Source organism: Bradysia coprophila, unplaced genomic scaffold, assembly GCF_014529535.1.
Source record: "Bradysia coprophila strain Holo2 unplaced genomic scaffold, BU_Bcop_v1 contig_138, whole genome shotgun sequence".
Lineage (NCBI taxonomy): Eukaryota > Metazoa > Arthropoda > Insecta > Diptera > Sciaridae > Bradysia > Bradysia coprophila.
This window is the reverse complement of record NW_023503409.1, coordinates 518297-535606: the sequence shown is the minus strand read 5'-3', so window position 1 is coordinate 535606 and position 17310 is coordinate 518297. Positions and strand designations below refer to the sequence as shown.

The following is a 17310-nucleotide window of genomic DNA, read 5'->3' as shown; positions in this document are numbered from 1 at the left end:
ACTTGCTACCTGCATAACTCCGTCCATATATCGGCTCAATCTAGACATTTTCCGGCAAAAGCTTCAGATAATAAACCCAAGTTTCCAGCAAAATTGCATTTTTATTGAACAACAATTTTCTTACAATTTGAGTGCAAAAATTTGTCGTTCAGATCATTCGTTATCTATTCTTCATCTTCTTCTTCAGCACCTCCACTGGATTGACCCTTCTTCAAATTCTTTCGCTTGACGCGACCAGCACGACCGCCACCGAATGGTGATTTTGTGGAGAAGTCAATGTGTTTTTGCGAGTCCAATCGAACAATGAACGATGGGATGTTGACCACTTGCTTACGAACACTGAAATTGATAGAGGACAGACGTTAGAAAAAAACGACTCCAGCAGTGACGTGGGAGATAGACTACTCTTTTTCTTTGCACATTCTTGTAAATGTTTATACTCACGAATAGTCATAAGCAATGTCTATGGCGTAGAGTACCTGTGTGATATGACATCACACCACTCAAGTGGCCAATTTTAAGATTTATTTGAACGGAGACGTTGCACATTCAGATGGATAACATCCATCTTCTGTGTACAAGTGGTCTCTCAGATATTTACCGGATATGTCTTTGACGGATCAACACTCGAGCATGATGAATGGATTTGGCCAATCCAAGTTTGAAGACCTGGGTCTGTAGACGACGTTCCAAGAAATCTTCAATTTTCAAACCCAAAACGTAATCGAGTTTCATGCTGGATTCGTCCAATACACCGATACGCACCAATCGACGTAAAAGAGCATTGCCTGTAATTAAGAAAACGAGTTATATAGAGAAGCTCATCAAAATGTGGTTTTGTTTTGGAATAGGTGTCAGTTTGTAAGTAAAATAAGCTATCAACACTTGCTCACTCAGACAAGAGGTGTCAAATATACGAAATCATCATTTTCTCAATTGCGGTTTTCTATACGCGAATGAATATTCAATGGCTCACCTTGAAACAATCTCTTGTCATCTTTCTCTTCCAATGTAAGCAATTCTCTGGCTGCTTTACGGATTTTGGCCAAAGTGTATTTTACACGCCACACTTCACGTTTGTTGCGAAGACCATATTCGCCGATGATCTTTAATTCTTGATCAAGACGAGCCTTTTCATAAGGACGTCTGGGTGTTACATAAGTCTTCGAGAAGACTGAAGGTATACGACCGTTAACCATGTTGTCTTACCTAAAAGAAATACGAAAATGTTCGATTAGTAAACACAGCAGCAGAAAGTATGCGGCTTCGATGAAAATTTCATCCGAAATCATCCGGCTGAATTCATTGGATAATTCATCAATTTTGCGTTTAATCCATGGAACAAGTGTTCAAGAACACGAATTCATTTACAGATTATTGAAGAAGATGGATTAAAACACGATTTTTGATAATTTTACTTCGGTACATACCTTGAGCACGTCTGCACTCCGTAGTTGTTTGACAAGAAAGAACTTCTGTCAGTTTTGTGATTTTGTTCTCGACCGTTTCGACCACGATGGCGACAATTTTCGATAAATTCCCAGTTGAGAAACATAGAATCCCAGTTGATAAAAATTCGAATATGTGGCGCGAACAAGCAATAAGTTTGACGAAATTTTTAAGTTATAAATATTGGAACCAACACATGTAAAATGGATTAAAAAAAGAGGAAAGAGATTAAACCGTGATTACACTCTGTTCTGTAGCACCGACATGTTCAAAGGAAAGATAGTGTGACTGCAAATCGTAGTAAATTGCAATTCATCTGTAAGGCGATTTAGTTAATTTTGCAAGATTTGAATACTTGGCTTTATTTAATGTCTTTATTATAAAAGCTAAATTGAGAGGAATCATCTCAGATGATCGCCAACATGATTAGGATCCTAAACCAAAAAGTTGGAGGGATCAAGTAGGATACGAAATTCAAGAGATTGCAAAAGTAATGACTAAGACGGCGAAGACAAAAAGTTACTAAGTCCATTTTATGCAACATTCTCTAGCTTAAATGTTCATTGTTTAAACAACCCATTTCAAAGTATCTCTCTTGAGAGAATTCGTATGTAATTCTCTCCCATACCGTATACAATTTTTAACCTCAGATTCCTTCTATCTCGCCACAGGCATACCAGCTTATAATTTCTCTGATTTAGTCCCTCTAGTTTTGAGTTTGTTGACCTTATTGTTCCACACATAAATAAGTACGTAACAAAACGAATTATTACACTAACCTCGAACGTTTTCGATACCCAAGGTATCATCTACGGGAGTTGAAACCAAACTGTCATCCAAAATTCTAAAAATTCTTCTCGTACAATACCATGTACTCGTCGATAAACAATCCACTTGTATAGTCACAATTGATTATACTCGTCACTATTGTCTTAATGTTCACTTGCAAAATTTGAAAAGTCTACTGTCCAGTGGCGGCGGACGAACATTCATTAAATGATCTTCAAACTTCTTCATGTACAAAGATTCCCACGCGTCCAGATACACTTCATTCGATACGACTTTCAACAATTTACCGGATCTTTCTTCATTAAATTTATGAGTTTCATTTTGATCATAATGTAGTGCGATCGCATTTTCTAGGTTTTTCTTCCTTATGTCACATTTATGTTCTTTCCATCTCACAATCACCGCGCGACGGCTCTGACCTACGTACACTTGATCACAACTTTCACACTTCATCCGATAAATGCCGCTTTTCATACATTCTAATTTTCGAGATAGCGAGAGTAAATGGTTATGGTCGAACGCTGATACAAAGGTTAATTGACAAGCAGAAACGAAAAATACATGTGAAAAATTTGACAACGCTCGAACAGGCCACGGACAAAAAACGGAGGATGAAATTGACGTATTATCCACCGATCACGAATCAGTTAACCCAGGCATTAAGGTCAGCTGACATTGAACCGGCATTCGCGAGTGGAAACAAGATTAAAGATCGGTTGTGCAACAACAAAGACAAAATTGAAGAATGTATGAAAAGCGGCATTTATCGGATGAAGTGTGAAAGTTGTGATCAAGTGTACGTAGGTCAGAGCCGTCGCGCGGTGATTGTGAGATGGAAAGAACATAAATGTGACATAAGGAAGAAAAACCTAGAAAATGCGATCGCACTACATTATGATCAAAATGAAACTCATAAATTTAATGAAGAAAGATCCGGTAAATTGTTGAAAGTCGTATCGAATGAAGTGTATCTGGACGCGTGGGAATCTTTGTACATGAAGAAGTTTGAAGATCATTTAATGAATGTTCGTCCGCCGCCACTGGACAGTAGACTTTTCAAATTTTGCAAGTGAACATTAAGACAATAGTGACGAGTATAATCAATTGTGACTATACAAGTGGATTGTTTATCGACGAGTACATGGTATTGTACGAGAAGAATTTTTAGAATTTTGGATGACAGTTTGGTTTCAACTCCCGTAGATGATACCTTGGGTATCGAAAACGTTCGAGGTTAGTGTAATAATTCGTTTTGTTACGTACTTATTTATGTGTGGAACAATAAGGTCAACAAACTCAAATCTATTGATTTAGTTCCGCAGTGCTCGTATTAATGCTTTATGTACAAAGATGTTTGTCATAAATAATAATGTTAGTCCCTCTAGTCTTTCTCAAAGCAAAAAAAAGTACACTGGGAACTTCGCAACCACTTAGTGCGCGATCTTTTGACATGTTTTTGATGTTTGTTTTGGTCGTTTTGTTTTGATTCAGTAAAGTGTTCCCAAGCAAGTAATAACAATCCTCGGTCTAGTAGTAAAAATCATTATCAAATGGGAATTCGATATTTGCAAACGTTTCTGTGCAACGATGTTCCCGATGGATATTTCCAAATTAATATTGGACAGGAGATACAACGTTGGCAAAGGTACATTATGTCGAATTTTCACTCAAAAAGCAACGACGGGCCTGACTGTCTTTAATGTCCCAGCCAAAACTGCGGTCGAGCAGTGATAGTCTTTGATGTTATGGCCCTTCTGAATATAACACTTCAGTCGAACATTGATGTGGTACAGGGCGGTAGACATCACATAGTTTTGAGTAAATACGAAGATTTCTTCCGCAAATTGAAGCAGAATCATCAAGCAGAACTGGTATTCTTTTGTGATGGACGTGTGCAGCAGGTAAATTTTGTTTAAAAAAGAGTTCTCAGACTACCGAATGTGTTAATGTTATCCATATGAATGTCCCAGTTTTGACATCTGTCCCGTGTTTCAGAACAAAAACGACATCTGGATTGAGCGACAAAACGAGAAATATGCCAAAACGATAAGAATTTTCGATAAAATTGAAGAATCGAACGGATCGCTGAAATTCATAAATACGCTGAAAAGTGAAGATTTTCCCGGTTTGACGACGACAATTCACGGTTTAGTGAATGTGTGCAGGAAGCATGGTGAATTTAAGCTAGCAATGGTAGCTATGAAGTTTCTCATATCGATTAAAAAGTATTCTAATTTCCACTTTTAGAACGTCGAATGTGACACAGAGCTGTCGAGATTCGCAACGCTGAACAATGCTGTGGCAGTCATAGCCGACGATACGGACTTCCTAATATATGAGGGTAATTGGAAGTATTGGTCTGCCAGAAATTTGAATTTAGTCCAATTCACTACAATGGAATACTGCCGTTCTGCATTACGAATTGCTTTGGGCTTAGCACCGAAACAATTGCCAATATTCGCCACATTAGCCGGTAATGATATCATTCGGCAAGATCACGTTCAGCCATTTCATCGAAGGTTGCGATTAAACCGTCACAATCGTTTTGATAAATTGGCTCAATTTGTTCGTTCCAACAAAACGGATGTTGCCAATATTTCGCAGGCAATATTCGGATCGACGAAGGACCAATTTGTTAACCTGGTGCAAGAGAGTGTCGGTACATATAACATCAACTACGAAACGACTGTAGTGCATGATTTATTGACACAGAAGAGTGCATATGAAACAAGTTTTTACACGTTCCTGAACGGACTACCCTATAACATAACGTTGATGTTTTCCGACTTGCGAAGGAGGGACTTTTTGTCTTATTATGAGATTTTGATGCCAATAGTCAAACGGCAAATTGGATTTGTTCGTCAGCACAAGAATAGTAAGGACTACAGGCAGGTTATTGTCACGAAAATCGATCACAATCAATCGTACAAAGAATTCTTGATTGCACCCGACTATCCGAAATTGGAGTTACCTAGTCTACTGGATATAACATTCGATAAGAAAACTGAACATTTGAACTCACTTCGATTCGATCTTTTAGCTTGGCTAATTTTTGGTGGTGATCAGGTGCTAAATATTGAGGAGCTTCCTGCAAATTACATGGTTTTGATGACAACCCTGAAGTTTCTATTGAATGTAAGAATTTTTTGTGTTCGTTTAACACTACTCTGTCCTCGTACCTTTCAATAAATCAAATTCATTTGATAAAATTGTAGATTAACCAGATCACTATAACGGAAGCTGACGCCGTACTATTATGCGTTCATAAAGTCCATCAAAAGACTGTGCCAGTCGACATGTCTTCACCCGCTAAAGTCACAACGCGATCCATAATGGTTAGTCATCTGTATTCGAGGATGCACAATACAATTTTGATTTGTTTCAAATTTGTTGGACTGGATCGATTGATCGTAAGTTGCTCTGAAGTGATTGTTCCCAATTTCTCGAATTTAAATGAATTTACTATCACAGGATTACCTGCTATTCGATGGACCGTTTTTCATGGTTCTGGTGGAAAGATTATCGTCCCAATCTGAAACCGATTACAACCACACAATTGCTGACATTCTTCAGTTCCGAAAATTTTTGTTCGACTAATTCCGAGTGGAATAAAGAAAGTTTCAATTTTTGACTAGATTTTTGGGTTTTTCTATTCAATTCAAAATAACAACATCAAAGCTTCGAAGCTGATACCATGTCACAACGTTTATAAAGACATCCGATAGACACTAAAAAATCTTCGTCATAAAGACCCAAATGATAGCAACAAACGAGTGCAGCAGCCTGTTGAGCATATCTTTCGTCCTTTTGCAAAAGCACACTGGTATACTGCTTATCTCGGACTGTGATAATGCAGTAAAACTGACGATCAATCCTTGTGGTATCGTATGTTGGTGTAGGTATGTCATTTCTTCCACAATAACCGTAGAGTATGGATTTCGGAATGCTGTAACAGCCGAACAGTTTTCGTTTGTACTGCATGCGTTCGTGAATGATATTTTTTTCGCTGCATTTTTCTTCGCGGGCCAGAATCAATTCAAGTGGTGTGTTAATTCCTCTTGGAGGGCTTACTATTACGTCTTGTAAGCCTTTCGACTTATATTCCGATTGCTTGTCACGACAGTAATCTCCTAAATTCCATATGTCACTGTAATTTGATCGAAGACGAAAATTAATGAGAAACTAGAAAGAGATTGAAGCTTACGCAAATTACCAGAATGCTTCTAGCGATTCAGCTGCCACAAAGTCATTTCCTATCGGAGATTTTTCAACTTTACCCAATGGAAGAAGCATTTTTCGTAGACAATACTCAACATTACTCCATGGATGGCCGAAATCGGCACAGAGTTTTAAATATTCGGTGATGACGTCTTGCACATCAATTGTGCCTAAAAATATCAAGTTTGTAACTCCAATTACTCCAATTTTGGTTTGGGTTTTGGGACTGTACCTTCTTTCCGGAAAACACTTAGATTTTGAAGGGCTGCTCTTGCAACCATTACACTAGTAGCTCCGCAATCTTCTTTGAACTTAAGTATATCTGAAAAGTGCTTTATGTCTAGTGATCCACCATTGGCAATTATTGGTATTTGTACACTCTCTGCTATTTTTCGAATCGCATCTGAAATTATTTTATTTTTTTTATGGGCAACGTTATTAGGAGTAGCAAATATCTAGTCATGTGAACCTTTAATTCATGTGCTGACACCCACCTTTGTTCACTTGCTCAAAAGATTTTTGACGCCTTGTTCTCCCATGTACTGCAATGGCACTTACACCCAACGTTTCGAAATCTTTGACCATATTCAGTGTTTGCTCAATGTCATCTGAAACTCTATTCAAATTAAAGGATTTAAGTCGAGGTTACAGTTACACTCCTATTAGAGGGTTAACACACTGACCTTATTTTACATGTAACTGGAAGGTCTATGTTTTCTACTAATCCCTGAACAATTTTTTTCGCAACATTTACATTGGACAAAAGAGCAGCTCCGATACCTAATGACGTTGAGTATGGCTTCGGACATCCCATATTAATGTCAATGCCGGATACATCATTTTGGACCATTCTCGCAACTTGTATCGCCCTCTGGGGGTCTGCCGTACCAATTTGGAAAATTAATTTCTGTTTTTCTGCAGGACACGTTCGAAATAAAAGACAGCCACTGTCTTCATTTATGAAGTCAATCGTTCCAAGAACACCTAGAACGATCATTGAGATTGTTTTGACGATACTTTGGCTGGTACACCTAAAAGTGTCATTACTGTTTACTCTCCGTGTCGTTTGTAACATGCTTAGATCGATAATCTCGTCCGTGTAAACCAAATCAGCACCATATCGTAATGCCAGCAGTCTCATTGGTAGTAAGCTACCCCGCACCATTGGTGCAAGTATTAACTTATTGCAATAGTCGATTATTGATTTCGATTTCATCTTTAGAGGTATCGCTCAGTGACCGATTGGTCGCACAAAATCACTGGATTTCAGGTCAGTATTTTGTGATTTAAGTCACAATTTGAACAGATAAAATTGCACTAACATTGTGCCGCAAAAACCAAAACAAAATCATATGCTGTACTGTCAAACACGAACGTGTGCGTGCAACAACATACTCTATACATTACAATGGCATTATAGTTACCTTACGTCTGCTTTTTTACACTGGGAAGGTGTATTTTGAATCATTTTCATATTTATTGCAACCTACGACATACCTTTATTCCTGTTCCTCCTTATTTCGACAATAAACGTGAGATAGGCTTTCAATTTCGTAGGCAGATGTTCTTATTGAAGGTTCACATTAATAGTAACTGGTACATTGGGACTATACATTGGGACGTAATTTGTTATCTTGTATCCAGATGAGTAAAATTGAGGGCTTCAACCCAAATGGAATAGCGTGTGACAAAGTTGTGCTTCGAGCCGCAGGCGAGGAGTCTATCCCACACATCGAAACAAAAATAATGTTCAGAGTATCCATATCAAAAAGACGGCACTGATTCTCATTGTCAATTACTTTTATTATGAAGCGAACATGAACATCACTAATAATGAACGCACTTGCGTTGACTCTGTACACACACATTATCGATAGTAAATCCTAAAATATAAATTTGCTAAAATTTTCATTTTTTGCTTGCATTCGAGCAAGCAAGAAAACAAGATTACAGCTTTGCGATAGAAGCCAGTTCATAACGTTGATAGAGACATCCCATAGACACTAAAAAGTCTTCCTCATAAAAACCCAAATGATAACAACAAACGAGTGCAGCAGCCTGTTGAGCATTTCGTGAATCCTTATGCAGAAATACGCTGGCATATTGTTTATCTTGCATTGTGATGATGCTATTAAACTGACGATCGATTCTCGTACTGTCGTATGTCGGTAGCGGTATGTTATTTTCAACACAATATTTATGAAGTACAAACTTTGGCAACCTGTCCAAATCAAAGAAATGACGTCTGTACTGCATGCGCTCGTGGATAATATTTTTTTGGCTGAACTTTTCTTCACGGGCCAAAATTAATTCAATTGGTGTGTTTATTCCTTTAGGAGGGCTTAAACTTAATTTTTGTATGCCTTTTGACTTGTAATCCGATTGCTTCTCCCGACAGTAATCTCCTAAATTCCATATGTCACTGTAATATGAGCAAAAACGAAAGTGATTAGTGACCTACAAAGAGATGGAAGTTTACACAACTAACCACAATGCCTCTAGGGATTCAGCTGCCTCAAATTCCTTTCCAATCGGAGACTTTTTGACTTTACCCAGTGGACTAAGCATTTGTCTTAGACAATATTCAACATTACGCCATTCCTGGTCGAAGTCGACACACAGTTTTAAATATTCGGTGATGACGTTTTGCACATTAATTGTGCCTAAAAAGATCAAGTTCGTAACTCCATTTCTAAATTTTTGTTTGGGTTGGTACCTTCTTTCCGAAAAACACTGACATTTTGAAGTGCTGCTCTTGCTACCATTACACTGGTAGCTCCACAATCTTCTTTGAATTTATCTATATCTGAAAAGTCTTTTATGTCCAGTGATCCACCATTGGCAATTATTGGTATTCGTACACTCTCTGCTATTTTTCGAATTGCATCTGAAATAAGGAAAAAAATAGTTTTTGCTGCTTACATAATGGTGGTTCAAAAATCCAATTCTTTTTACAAATCACGGTAGCCCCCGGAACTCTTTAGAACAATTCAATCAAAACAGAGGCGATATAGTCAATTCGTGGAGGATAGTGCCAAGCAATACCTTTGGTTTACCATCATTGATTATGTTGCACGTACCTTTGTTTACTGGCTCAGACGATCTTTGATACCTAGTCCTGCCGTGTACTGTTATGGCACTTACACCCAACGTTTCGAAATCTTTGACCATATTTAGTGTTTGCTCAATGTCATCTGAAACTCTATTCAAATTAAAGGATTTAAGTCGAGGTTACAGTTACACTCCTATTAGAGGGTTAACACACTGACCTTATTTTACATGTAACTGGAAGGTCTATGTTTTCTACTAAGCCCTGAACAATTCTCTTTGCAACTTTTACATTTGACAAAAGAGCAGCTCCGATACCTAATGACGTTGAGTATGGCTTTGGACATCCCATATTAATGTCAATGCCGGATACATCATTTTCAACCATTTTCACAACTTTTATCGCCCTTGTGGGGTCTGACGTACCAATTTGGAAAATTAATTTCTGTTTTTCTGCTGGACACGTTCGAAATAAAAGACAGCCACTGTCTTCATTTATGAAGTCAATTGTTCCAAGAACACCTAGAACGATCATTGAGATTGTTTTGACGATACTTTGGCTGGTACACCTAAAAGTGTCATTACTGTTTACTCTCCGTGTCGTTTGTAACATGCTCAGATCGATAATCTCGTCCGTGTAAACTAAATCAGCACCATATCGTAATGCCAGCAGTCTCATTGGTAGTAAGCTACCCCGCACCATTGGTGCAAGTATTAACTTATTGCAATAGTTGATTATTGATTTCGATTTCATCTTTAGAGGTATCGCTCAGTGACCGATTGGTCGCACAAAATCACTGGATTTCAGGTCAGTATTTTGTGATTTAAGTCACAATTTGAACAGATAAAATTGCACTAACATTGTGCCGCAAAAACCAAAACAAAATCATATGCTGTACTGTCAAACACGAACGTGTGCGTGCAACAACATGCTCTATACATTACAATGGCATTATAGTTACCTTCCGAGTAACTACACCGTCATCCGTAGAGAACCCTAACCTCACCTATGTGAAAAAAAAAAAATTTTTGAGCTGCCGTTTAATTTTGTGTTTTGTCTGGATCAACAAAAACATTAAATTTAATAGATTTATCCAATGCATTTTTGACATTTCGAATAACCTTGGACTTGATTATAGGTTTGTTCCAAGGTCATTTCGAAATGTCAAATTTCATCCACAGAAGGCAACTTAACCTCAACTTTCAGGTTGACGAAAATTTTAACCAAAAATTTACAAAGAAATTTGTTGACGTTTAGGTTATGTTCATCTCTGTGGATAAAATCGTCGGCGCTCGTGTTGTCAAAGTTCGGGTTTACAGTTACTTGACACAAACCTTCAATATTCCGAAAATTCAATATTCCGAAGGTACAAAACTTTATTTTACCTGGAAACACACTAATTCCAGGGGTGGTGTTATCTAATACGCAGAAGAAATCAAGTTCAAACGAATACACCAGAACAAACAAACAGAGCATAATTGCTCTTCCCTTTCCCATGGATCGCGTGAAGCGAAAGTGGAGATGAAATGCTGTTTCGACCTCCGGATACAGTGGCGGTCAGAGGTTAGCGTGGTCTAACCATCTTCAGTCGTTTAATATTCCGAAGGTACAAAACTTTATTTTACCTTCGGAATATTGAATCAATATATCCAGGCTAAAGAACAATTTTGTAATTTTGGATAATTCTGATAAGGTTCTGAAAGACATTATCTGAGATTGGACTAAGCCAACGATTGGATTAAAAGCCTAATTCGCCCGTTTTACTTATAATAACTCAGTATACCTCATCAGCTGCCATTTGTGACTGTTAGTGGTTTTGGGCGATTGACTATTGTGATTATTACACTAAAATCCATATCCAACCAGTTTTAATGTAAATCATAGAAACTTAATTTCAATTTAAAATGTGTTTTTGATTTGTTTGTTATCGTTATATTAACCCAATTTACTTGCACATGCGCTGTAAAGTATGTCCGATAAAGACTCATGAATACGTAAAAGGACAACCAGCAAAAAAAACGAGTCACTAGCAAATTAATTATATTTAATAAAATTCATCAATAAAGTAACCCAATCATAAATAAGTGCACACTTACTTTTTCCATAATTCTTCTTGTTTCATTATATTCCGATCTATGATGAGTATCGCTTGAAGTACTAGATTTGGATTTTACACGTATCAACGCATACGTTTAACGGGTAAACTCAAAATCTAGTAATTCGAGTGATACGCACCATGTATTGAAAAGAAGAAGAACTGCAAAAAGAGCTAAAATTGGTAAAAGTGCACATGATTGGGTTACTTTAATTGTATCTTTTCACAGTTTAAGTCAAAATGCAAGCTTAATTTCTGCGTGGTATCAAGATTTTTGTAGCGTTATTTTTGAGTAGCTTTTTTAATCTTAATCAATTTCTGTGTTCCTGCGTCTATGCAGACTAAAGACTTAGTATGAGTGTAATTCAACATTCGTTTCTTTTTTTTACCGTAAAATAAGTGTAGATTTTTCAAATCATGTCGAATTCTTATCTAAAGTCTTGTAAAGCCTAGTGACATCTGTTTGGCAAAGACATTCGTTACGATTTTTCACCCTGAAGCCATGATGGCTTTTTTTTGGCCAAACAAAACATTTGTCTCAATTGAATATAAGGGACTTTCATCACTGTCGGAAACTAAGTTATACCATTAACATTGTACTACTATCACTGTCAAACTACTCAATGTTCTTTAAAACTCACTGCGATGTTATTTTTACTCCTGAAGTGTAACCAAATCGTGAAATGAGTCTGATGCCCGTAGAAGAAGTATATATGCAAGATTGATAAATTGATTGGTACAACTAAGGAATTCAAATAGTTAATTACACGGTATACCAACTTCAAATAACAACTCATGTTACAGTATATTTTTATGGACATGCAAAACACTAACGCTTCTACATAATTGAAAAAATAAATATCTTCCCAGTGTTACATTGTCACCATTTGTTAAGGAATTATCGATTTCTATAAGTGAAAAATCGTTGTTTTGAAGAGTGTGGAGTCAAAACAACGATTTCCGCACAATTATGTAAGTATTTTTCTTTTGCGGGCAGCACATAGGAGGTAAAATATGTTACGACACACACTAAGACACCAATTTCTCAAATGGCCATTCTTTCATTCTTCTACACTCGCGGAATTTTGAAAACCGACACATTTCAATCAGAAACTCATATCAAGTAAAACACAGAACAGAAAATGTGTCCTTGTGTGTATACTAGAAAATCAGTTTCTTCTACTTTGATTGTTTTTCTGAGCGAATACATATCGCATTCCGAAATTCCTCAAAAATTTAATAAAGGAATAATTCGTGCGGATAAAATGATGATGCGCCAATAAAAAAAGGTTCGTAATAAAAGGCTGATATAAAAATCAGAAAGGCAGTTAAAAAAATCAAAAATGGAAATGAAAACAAATAATTTTGGATCCAAAAAATTCAAAAAGGCAGTTATAAAATGCAATTGTGGAGTTGCTATCTGCCTTTTAAAATTTTTTATCTGCGATTTTGGTTTATTTAATTCAACTGCCCCTCTGCCCTCTTATTTATTTTTAAATACCTTTTTGAAAAATTGGTAACTGCCTTTTTGAATTTTTTGTCTGCGATTTTGGTTTTTGGAGCTCAACCACCTATTCTGCCTTTTTAAATGCCGCTAAACTATTATAAAGTGACTATTCCCACACCCACCTTCATCATTCAATTTGTAGAAGGATGAATTCAGTTGATCAAAGGGACACCTTCCCGATATAATTTGTAAAATTGTGAATTCAGTAGATACAAACAAAACTTCTTCTTTAGACAGTTTGATTAATCTGTATTAAACCAAACTCCTCAGTATGTAGAAGGATGAATTTGATAGAACAAACAAAACTCTTTCCTTGCAAAGTTTTGAGAAGGATGAATTCAGTAGGAACAAACCAAAATCCAGGGTTAAGTTTAAGGTGCGGTTCTTCGACTAATTCTTTATTCGTAAACGAAGGACTGAAGTTCCAATACTTTTTCCAGGCATCGTTAACATCAAAAAATTCACCATGAATTTCTTCGTCCAACCAGATTGGATTTCGTGAAACAAGTCGATGGGATGGAGGATGTGTGAGTTCATTTTTGATTGGCAGATCGTATCCTCTAGAATCATCGAAACACTTATTCCATTCTTTGTTTGCCGCTAATTTCCTCCTTAGCTGTGGAGGAGCCATATTCGACAGGACGTGTAGCCATTGGACGGGTGTGGAATGCACACAGACTGCTATAGTCTTCATGGCAATGTTGAGTTGAACATCGACTTTGTCTGTGTGACAACTTCGATACCACGATGGTTGGTGATGGTGTAAAAGTATACGAAATGTGTATCTTATACAAACTGATGTTGGGACCACATTTTGTCGTACAAATTTCCTCTTTAGTTATAATTACTCTAAGGATCAAACATCTCCCGCTCTCACAGAAATAATGAAACAAGAAAAGGTACAAATAAGAAAAGATTGATTTGAGGAACGTCTACGTTCTATGCAAAAATTTATTCAATTTATTTTGTAAATGTCAACGAAAATGGGTGGCGAAACAACCAACAACATGACATACTTTTTTCTAATTTGTTTCACACAAAAAAAATACCCAAAAACAAAATCACTCAATAAATAGCATTTCGGCCCCTATTAAACCGCTATCCTAATACACACCTAGTTTAGTATTAGGATAGTGGTTTAAGGGGCCGAGTCACTAAAAAATTATTTTATGCATTGCAACTTACAACCATTGATTGAAGAAATTAATGATTGCAACATTCATATTTAAATAATAAACGAGTGCATTTCTCTTTTTTACCAGCGGTTTGTCTCCAATCATTTCCGTATTGATTCTTACATGAATAGGGTCCATGGAGTTCACTAACACATGTTGTCCATTTACATATTTTCACTAAATAATTTTTATTTAATATTATCATTTTCAATTGAGCGAAAAGAGTAAAAATTACCTTCTGCTTTACAACATCTTCTCTTTGCCGAGTCCCATTTACAGCTGCTGCCATCGGTGGCTTTAGCGAAAAAACCGTAATCGTATTGATCGCAGATACTTTGATCATTTTTAAACCAGCCTTCGCAAGGAGTCCATTTGCAAACTGACTCTATGTTATAAAAAAAAAAAAATTAGAATCTAACAATATTTTAACTTTTTACAATTGTAAGGTTTGTTGTTCATTTTTGTAAAAAATACTTAAAACTTATAAACCGAACCTATTTTGACTATAATACAACTCAACAACAAAATTATCACTAAGTAATTCATGTTCGAGTCAGCAAATTGAACTGCAAAGAAGTTCTATCGATTCTGCTTTTTATAAGTGGATGGGTTTAGGTAACTGGAATACCTGCATGCACTAGAAAGACGATATATATTTTATCATTACCGTCGCTAATACGATTTATTCCCGACCGGTTTTGTTTTATAAAACATAAAAGCGCAGAAGAATAGTACATTTCGTACCCAAGACAAAAAGTCTTTTTTAGCGTGTAAGTAGGTTCCAGACAGAGCCGAAGGCGAGGTCTGGAATCAAATACGCTAAAACAGACTTTTAGTCCGTGGCACGAATAGTATTTTTCATATTGGACGAAAAAAAAACACTTTTCGGATCCTATGTGTAGAAAAACATTTTAGATTTACTCGGTTATGTTAACACAGTTTTCTTTTTAAAATGCAAATTTAAATTCGATAAAACCACATAAAATATGATGTATTTAAAAAAGAACAATTCAAATTATCATAAAACAATTCAAAAAATTTTAACAAATTTTTAACCTATACAAAGTATAAACTTTTTCATCAGATTCACCCAATTTCTTTTATGTTTCCAAAACGTAATTATTTTAAGATTTCATGTCGAATCACTTGAATTCTTTATTGGAACAGTTTTGATTCCTTATCAAATTCCAATGAAATTTCCATCGTTACTTTTTTGACGTTGCGTCGTAGCAAAGTACCTAGCAGGGTAATAGAGGTTTTACACGTCAAATAGAGTAGTTTTTTGATACCAATAATACCATTAGCAGCCCTAATGGTGATTTTGCAATGACATTATGAAAAAAAAAGGTATGGAAATATTCGCAAACTTCGATTAAAGCACTACTTTATTTTTTTCTATTACCCTGCTAGGTGCTTTGGTCGTAGCAATATTTCGCAATTGAATTGGAGCAAAGTCTCTAATTATAAACCTATTTACTCCTGTCTTAGAGTAAAATGTTAGCTCAACTTGCATTTTCTTAAATATATGTTCAACATCGTGCAGTTTTTAATAATTTCATTTACCTAACCAAAATACTCTGTCTCCGATTAAAAGTATCGTTCTTAGGTGTATGGTATTGGATTCGTGCAAAGCTTTGATTCATGTGTAAATTCTACCATTTGTAGACAAAAACTATTTATAAAATAACTCAAGTCTGCAAATTATGGTGATTTCGCTAGCCGTTAGAGGAAATTTACGCAAAAAATATGTGTAAATCAGTTTTAATCGACTCCATATGTACGTAATTATCGTAAAAAATGCTTTAAATAATTTAAACCACTTATTTATGAAGAATGGATAACAATTCCACTCATCCGAAAGGTGCGGGCACTTGAAGAAAGATAGTAAATTAAAACTTTCGTCACTGCAACCAAAATGTCGTAACAGATACTTGTTCTGAGGCTGGTATGACAAGTGTGGTATCGTTGTAAAGCTTAGACTGCAGGCTGATCAGGTATGATTGTTTTGTTGCAGACAAGCTGTGTATTACAGATGAGTCCAAGTTTAGCCGAGGATGGTGAAAATAAAATTTTTCAAATATTCTACTATTCAGAAAAATTTTGTAAAATCCATTCTCGGCGTTTAATAGAGCATGGAATCCTCTACCAATATCGCCATTCAAAGAGTTTCAAACTCTCTTCATCTTGAACATATCCCGATTTAAAAATGTCGAAATTTCGACTTTAGCTGGCTGTGGCTACGTGGTCAGGTTGTTGAAGGAAGCCATTTCAACACGAATTAGCTTAGGATTAGTCCCTCTATCCGTTGCGATAACATTCTGTATTCAAATTGACTCGTCAGTCCCGCACGACCATGAGTGCCGGTTCTCCGAAACGGCATGATGGATCCGCGAACTGAATGTGGCTACTTATAGTACTTGAGTCCCTCAATAAGAACATGAAGAAATATCAGAGGTGGTATGGCGACTCTATTTAAATTTTGTTTAACCCCACAAATTAACTCAATTGAAGATCTGTACAAGGCCTCAGTTCCGAATTATGGTGAACGCAGTCGAATGGAAAGAGAAATTTCTTGAATATTTACAAGAAATATCGAAACATGACGGATGGAATCACAAGGTCCATGGGACACACGTAGATCAATTAACAATGGAGGTTGAGACATTCAATAATTCTATGTCGTATATTCTTCTCGTGGAGCATGGCCTAACACTTTTAGAAAGCCAAAAACGCTTAGCCTTGAAAGCTTATCATTTAACGGACAAGTCATTTTTGGGTAGATATTTGGTATCGTATCATATTAGACCGGACTTTCCTTTTAACTTTCGCTTTTAGCTAGACATAATTCACCGATTGAATGGTGCAGGAATAATTGATAAGTGGTTTGAGGAACAAAGAGTATTAGCGATGAAACGAATTTTGAAAAGCAATGCCAATCATCATATTAAAGTCACTGAAGCATCAGTCATGTATCAACTTACTATTCCGACTATTATTTGGTGTGGTTGGATTATAAGATAAGTACAAT

General features: G+C 36.3%; 4 protein-coding genes and 1 long non-coding RNA gene across 7 annotated transcripts; 1 reads left to right on the top strand and 4 right to left on the bottom strand.

Annotated features, from left to right (window-relative positions):
* Nucleotides 1-81: 81 nt before the first annotated feature.
* LOC119073238 (40S ribosomal protein S9) lies at nt 82-1555 on the bottom strand. 2 transcript variants are annotated; one of them, XM_037178553.1, is made up of 4 exons: nt 1431-1555; nt 977-1209; nt 602-788; nt 82-339 (listed from the first exon to the last, which is right to left on the bottom strand). In XM_037178553.1, the coding sequence occupies exons 2-4, from the start codon at nt 1197-1199 to the stop codon at nt 165-167; spliced, it is 585 nt and encodes a 194-aa protein (XP_037034448.1). In that variant the 5' UTR covers nt 1200-1209; nt 1431-1555; the 3' UTR covers nt 82-164. The 2 variants fall into 2 exon arrangements, 1 of the variants encoding a protein (XP_037034448.1); XR_005087018.1 differs by having other exon boundaries at nt 225-339; nt 445-788.
* A 1881-nt stretch (nt 1556-3436) lies between these two features.
* Nucleotides 3437-5874, top strand: LOC119073234. 2 transcript variants are annotated; one of them, XM_037178550.1, is made up of 7 exons: nt 3437-3471; nt 3773-3883; nt 3947-4139; nt 4234-4431; nt 4486-5373; nt 5454-5648; nt 5710-5871. In XM_037178550.1, the coding sequence occupies exons 2-7, from the start codon at nt 3789-3791 to the stop codon at nt 5833-5835; spliced, it is 1695 nt and encodes a 564-aa protein (XP_037034445.1). In that variant the 5' UTR covers nt 3437-3471; nt 3773-3788; the 3' UTR covers nt 5836-5871. The 2 variants fall into 2 exon arrangements, with proteins under 2 accessions (XP_037034445.1, XP_037034443.1); XM_037178548.1 differs by lacking the exon at nt 3437-3471 and having other exon boundaries at nt 3629-3883; nt 5710-5874.
* On the bottom strand, nt 5857-7845 carry LOC119073236 (tRNA-dihydrouridine(20) synthase [NAD(P)+]-like). Its single transcript, XM_037178552.1, has 6 exons — nt 7504-7845; nt 7140-7440; nt 6951-7072; nt 6689-6859; nt 6452-6626; nt 5857-6385 (listed from the first exon to the last, which is right to left on the bottom strand). The coding sequence occupies exons 1-6, from the start codon at nt 7670-7672 to the stop codon at nt 5911-5913; spliced, it is 1413 nt and encodes a 470-aa protein (XP_037034447.1). The 5' UTR covers nt 7673-7845; the 3' UTR covers nt 5857-5910.
* A 390-nt stretch (nt 7846-8235) lies between these two features.
* Nucleotides 8236-10427, bottom strand: LOC119073235 (tRNA-dihydrouridine(20) synthase [NAD(P)+]-like). The gene is made up of 6 exons (XM_037178551.1): nt 10090-10427; nt 9726-10026; nt 9537-9658; nt 9173-9343; nt 8945-9119; nt 8236-8878 (listed from the first exon to the last, which is right to left on the bottom strand). Exons 1-6 carry the CDS (start codon nt 10256-10258, stop codon nt 8404-8406), a joined length of 1413 nt encoding a protein of 470 aa, XP_037034446.1. The 5' UTR covers nt 10259-10427; the 3' UTR covers nt 8236-8403.
* Nucleotides 10428-14034: 3607 nt separating this feature from the next.
* LOC119073237 lies at nt 14035-14931 on the bottom strand. The gene is made up of 3 exons (XR_005087017.1): nt 14777-14931; nt 14518-14667; nt 14035-14459 (listed from the first exon to the last, which is right to left on the bottom strand). It is a non-coding gene; the product is annotated as an uncharacterized LOC119073237 (long non-coding RNA).
* Nucleotides 14932-17310: the final 2379 nt, after the last annotated feature.